Consider the following 5,278-nt stretch of genomic DNA (forward strand, 5'->3'; position numbering starts at 1 on the left):
GGGTGTCCCCGCTGTGGCATTCAGAGGTGGCGACCACACGGGTATTCCGTGTGGTGCCGTGCGCAGTCTACTTATGAATGTGTGAGCCTTCGGGGTGCAGTGTACGCCATCGTCAACTTCCTCCAGTCGTCTCGTTTCCAAGTCCGGCTAGACCCTGCCAATTGCTCTCTTCTCGCTGATTCATCTAGGCGCTTGAGTAATGGTACATTAGTCTGGACAGCTTTGGTGTTTGGTCATCCATTGGTTGGCTATGACGCGGTTTGGAGGCTCGGTGCCCCGCCTCTTCACCACTTTTGGCTTGAGGTTGGGCAAAGCGAGGTTGTCACTGTAGTTGTAGAAGTGTGCTGTAAGCCGAAAGGCGTGTGGTGTTGTAGCTTTTTTTTAGTGTTTTTGTCAGCTTAATACAATTACGCACACATCTATTATGGGTTCTTAAAAAACAAACCCTGGCCAGCAAACATTAGGTGACATGTACATGAGTCGATGCAGTTATGATGATAATGGAGTTTACCACGTGACGCAGGTAAAATCTCCATCATTCAAAAGCAAAGAGCCAGACGAGACAAATTTCCATGTCTGTACCGTCAAATGAAACGTATACCAGATCCCTATCCTATGGCCCACCCGTCAGCCTTTCGCCGGCCGGCCTCACTCCCGGCCAAACGGCTACCTTCCTCCTCACTCAGGCTCTCTCGCCCCGCTCAGCCCAATCAAACCTCAGCCGTCCGTCATTCAAACAAAAAACCTCAGCCGTCCGATCTGCCATCCGACCCAAGCCTACCGTTGCGGCACTGGTAACGCTCTCTCGTCAGAGCCGACGCACACCCGACCGTTGGGCTCGCCGTTTTCGAAAGCGCGGAAGGGGAATAAATAACGCCGCGCCGGCGACACGCCTCTGCCACAGCTCAGATCCTCGTCTCGGTCCCCGAGCTCCACCAATCGATTGCTCAATCCTTCTTCCACCGCCCCACCATCTAGATCTCGCCATTATTCCGAGCTCGCCCCGCCGCGAGCAGCTTTCCGTTCCACTTTCTTTCTCTCTTTGAGCGCGCGGAATGGGTTCGAGCTGAGCTCTGGTTCTTGGTTGTTGTCGAGCTGAGCTCTCTGGTGACTGTTCGGTTGGAGTTCTCAGCTGACTTGGAGTAGGAGGGATGTCGCGGCGGCTGTCGTTGCCGGCGGGCTCGCCGGTGACGGTCACCGTGTCGCCGCGGGGAGGGAAGGCAGCTGCTGCCGGTGGCGGGAGCCCCGGGGATGGGGTGGTGCGGAGGTCATCCGGCATCACCAGCCCGGTCTCCAGGCACTCCATCGGCTCCTCCACGGCCACGCTGCAGATCTCCCCCGTGCGCCGGAGCGGCGCCGGGGGCAGCCGGTACGCGTCCAGGGACGCCGCGGCTGACGGGAGCGCCGAGTTCGTGCACTACACCGTGCACATCCCGCCGACGCCCGACAGGACGACGACCACGGCGTCCGCCGCCGCGTCCACGGAGGACGCGCAGGAGCTCCGCCACGTCTCCGCCACCATCTTCACCGGCGGGCTCAACTGCGCCACGCGCGGCCACGTGCTCGCCGCCGCCGCCGACGGCGGCGGCGGCGCCGCGTCCGCGAACCTGTCGTGCAAGATGCGCGGCTGCGACATGCCGGCGTCGCTCCGCCCGCCCTGCGAGTGCGGCTTCATGATCTGCCACGAGTGCTACGCGGACTGCGCCGCCGGCGCGGGCAACTGCCCGGGCTGCAAGGAGCCCTACTCAGCCGGCAGCGACAACGACGACTCCGTCAACGACGACGACGACGACGAGGCGGTGTCCTCTTCTGAGGAGAGGGACCGGATGCCCATGACGTCCATGGCGAAACGGTTCTCCTTGGTGCACTCCGTCAAGATGCCCATGGCCAGCACCAACGGCAAGCCGGCGGAGTTCGACCACGCGCGCTGGCTCTTTGAGACCAAGGGCACCTACGGCTACGGCAACGCTCTCTGGCCCAAGAACGGCCACGGCGGCGCCGCCGGAGCCACCACCGGCTTCGTCGGCATCGACGAGCCGCCCAACTTCGGCGGTCGCTGCCGCCGCCCTCTCACAAGGAAGACCAGCGTCTCCCAGGCCATCCTCAGCCCGTACAGGTAAACACACCAATGCTTCGACAAACAAATTCGTTCCCTCAAAATTCCATTCTTGACTTGTGGTGACGATGATGGGTTCCTCTGCTCCTCCGACGCAGGATGCTGATCGCGATCCGGCTGGTGGCGCTGGGGTTCTTCCTGTCATGGCGGATCCGGCACCCGAACCCGGACGCGATGTGGCTGTGGGCGCTGTCGGTGACGTGCGAGGTGTGGTTCGCCTTCTCCTGGCTGCTCGACAGCCTCCCCAAGCTCTGCCCGGTGAACCGCGCCTGCGACCTCGACGTCCTCGCCGACCGCTTCGAGCGCCCCACGGCGCGCAACCCCAAGGGCCGCTCCGACCTGCCCGGCGTCGACGTCTTCGTCTCCACCGCCGACCCGGACAAGGAGCCGCCGCTCGTCACCGCCAACACCATCCTCTCCATCCTCGCCGCCGACTACCCGGTCGAGAAGCTCGCCTGCTACCTGTCCGACGACGGCGGCGCGCTCCTCACCTTCGAGGCGCTCGCCGAGACCGCCAGCTTCGCGCGCACCTGGGTGCCATTCTGCCGGAAGCACGCCGTCGAGCCGCGCTGCCCCGAGGCCTACTTTGGCCAGAAGCGGGACTTCCTCAGGAACAAGGTGCGCCTGGACTTCGTCCGCGAGCGGAGGAAGGTCAAGCGGGAGTACGACGAGTTCAAGGTGCGCGTCAACTCGCTGCCAGAGGCGATCCGTCGCCGCTCGGACGCGTACAACGCCGGCGAGGAGCTGCGCGCCAGGAGGAGGCAGCAAGAGGATGCCGTAGCTGCCGGTGACGCGCTCGGATCGGCTCCGTTGGCAGAGACTGTGGCGGTGAAGGCGACATGGATGTCTGACGGTTCCCAGTGGCACGGCACTTGGCTCACCGGCGCCAAGGACCACTCCCGCGGCGACCACGCCGGCATCATTCAGGTGATTGATCAAATCCTCAATCCTCAATTCCCTGTCTGTTCAATCGTTTCGAAATGCTCATGTACCCAATTATTGTTGAACATCATTCAGGCAATGCTTGCACCCCCGATGTCCGAGCCGGTGCTTGGCGGCGAGCCAGCGGAGTCCGGCGCGTTGATAGACACCACCGGCGTGGACATCCGTCTGCCAATGCTGGTGTACGTTTCGCGCGAGAAGAGGCCAGGGTACGACCACAACAAGAAGGCCGGCGCCATGAACGCGCTGGTGCGGACGAGCGCCATCATGTCCAACGGGCCCTTCATCCTCAACCTCGACTGCGACCACTACGTGCACAACTCGGCGGCGCTCCGGGAAGGGATGTGCTACATGCTCGACCGCGGCGGCGACCGCATCTGCTACGTGCAGTTCCCGCAGCGGTTCGAGGGGATCGACCCCAACGACCGGTACGCCAACCACAACCTGGTCTTCTTCGACGTGGCCATGCGCGCCATGGACGGGCTGCAGGGCCCCATGTACGTCGGCACGGGCTGCATCTTCCGCCGCACCGCGCTGTACGGGTTCAGCCCGCCGCGCGCCACGGAGCACCACGGCTGGCTCGGGAGGAAGAAGATCAAGCTGTTCCTCAGGAAGAAACCCAGCATGGGGAAGAAGACGGACAGGGAGAGCGAGCACGAGTCCATGCTGCCGCCCATGGAGGACGACGACCACAACCAGCTCAGCGACATCGAGTCGTCCACGCTGATGCCCAAGCGGTTCGGCAGCTCGGGGATGTTCGTGTCATCGATCCCCGTGGCGGAGTACCAAGGGCGGCTGCTGCAGGACATGCCAGGGGTGCACCAGGGCCGCCCCGCCGGCGCGCTTGCCGTGCCACGCGAGCCGCTGGACGCCGCCACGGTCGGCGAGGCCATCAGCGTGATCTCCTGCTTCTACGAGCAGAAGACGGAGTGGGGGCGGCGCATCGGGTGGATCTACGGGTCGGTGACAGAGGACGTGGTGACCGGGTACCGGATGCACAACCGCGGGTGGCGGTCGGTGTACTGCGTCACCCGCCGCGACGCGTTCCGGGGCACGGCGCCGATCAACCTCACGGACCGGCTCCACCAGGTGCTCCGGTGGGCGACGGGGTCCGTGGAGATCTTCTTCTCCCGCAACAACGCCATGTTCGCCACTCGGCGGATGAAGCTCCTGCAGCGCATCGCCTACTTCAACGTGGGCATGTACCCGTTCACGTCCATGTTCCTCATCGTCTACTGCGTCCTCCCGGCGGTGTCCCTCTTCACCGGCAAGTTCATCGTCCAGCACCTCGACGCGACCTTCCTCGTCTTCCTGCTCGTCATCACCATCACGCTCTGCCTGCTGGCGCTGCTGGAGATCAAGTGGTCCGGGATCACGCTGCACGAGTGGTGGCGCAACGAGCAGTTCTGGGTCATCGGCGGCACCAGCGCGCACCCGGCCGCAGTGCTGCAGGGCCTCCTCAAGGTGATCGCCGGGGTTGACATCTCCTTCACGCTCACGTCCAAGCCGGGCGGCGCCGAAGACGGCGAGGAGGAGACGTTCGCGGAGCTGTACGAGGTGCGGTGGAGCTTCTTGATGGTGCCTCCCGTGACCATCATGATGCTGAACGCGGTGGCCATGGCCGTGGCGACGGCGCGGACAGTGTACAGCGAGTTCCCGCAGTGGAGCAAGCTGCTGGGCGGCGCATTCTTCAGCTTCTGGGTGCTCTGCCACCTCTACCCCTTCGCCAAGGGCCTCCTGGGACGCCGCGGCCGCGTGCCGACCATCGTCTTCGTCTGGTCCGGGCTCATCTGCATGATCGTGTCGCTGCTCTGGGTCTACATCAGCCCGCCCGCCGGCGCCAGGGAGGGCATCGGTGGATTCAGCTTCCCCTAGTAGTAAGAGCCTTTGTCTCAAGAAAGAAACTCACATGAAGGAGTACTTGCTTCATGGAGTTTCCAGGTGTTGTTAGTGATTAAGTAGCTGTTTGTTTGATGATGTATTCTTAAGCAGCTGAGCTCTACTGCTGCTCTACCAATATTCAAAAACATGGTTATGCTATATATCTGACTAATGTAACTTGTACTGCGAGTGGTGTGCTCGCTGTTATAATACAATTCATCCAGTATGAACTTGAAAGTTCAGACAGACGCACGGCAGCTGGATCTTGACGCATCGCAAGTAATTCACAGAGCTCATGTTCAGTTAAGCTCATGTTCGTCTGCCAGAGCGAGCAGACCA

At 62.5% G+C, this 5,278-nt stretch overlaps 1 protein-coding gene across 1 annotated transcript; it reads left to right on the forward strand.

The window, feature by feature from the left end:
• Positions 1–1,151: 1,151 nt before the first annotated feature.
• LOC124653183 (cellulose synthase-like protein D4) lies at positions 1,152–4,933 on the forward strand. The gene is made up of 3 exons (XM_047192253.1): positions 1,152–2,116; positions 2,215–3,043; positions 3,134–4,933. The coding sequence occupies exons 1-3, from the start codon at positions 1,152–1,154 to the stop codon at positions 4,931–4,933; spliced, it is 3,594 nt and encodes a 1,197-aa protein (XP_047048209.1).
• The last annotated feature ends 345 nt before the right edge of the window (positions 4,934–5,278 follow it).

The sequence above is a fragment of the Lolium rigidum genome, chromosome 5, assembly GCF_022539505.1.
Source record: "Lolium rigidum isolate FL_2022 chromosome 5, APGP_CSIRO_Lrig_0.1, whole genome shotgun sequence".
NCBI classification, from domain to species: Eukaryota; Viridiplantae; Streptophyta; class Magnoliopsida; order Poales; family Poaceae; genus Lolium; species Lolium rigidum.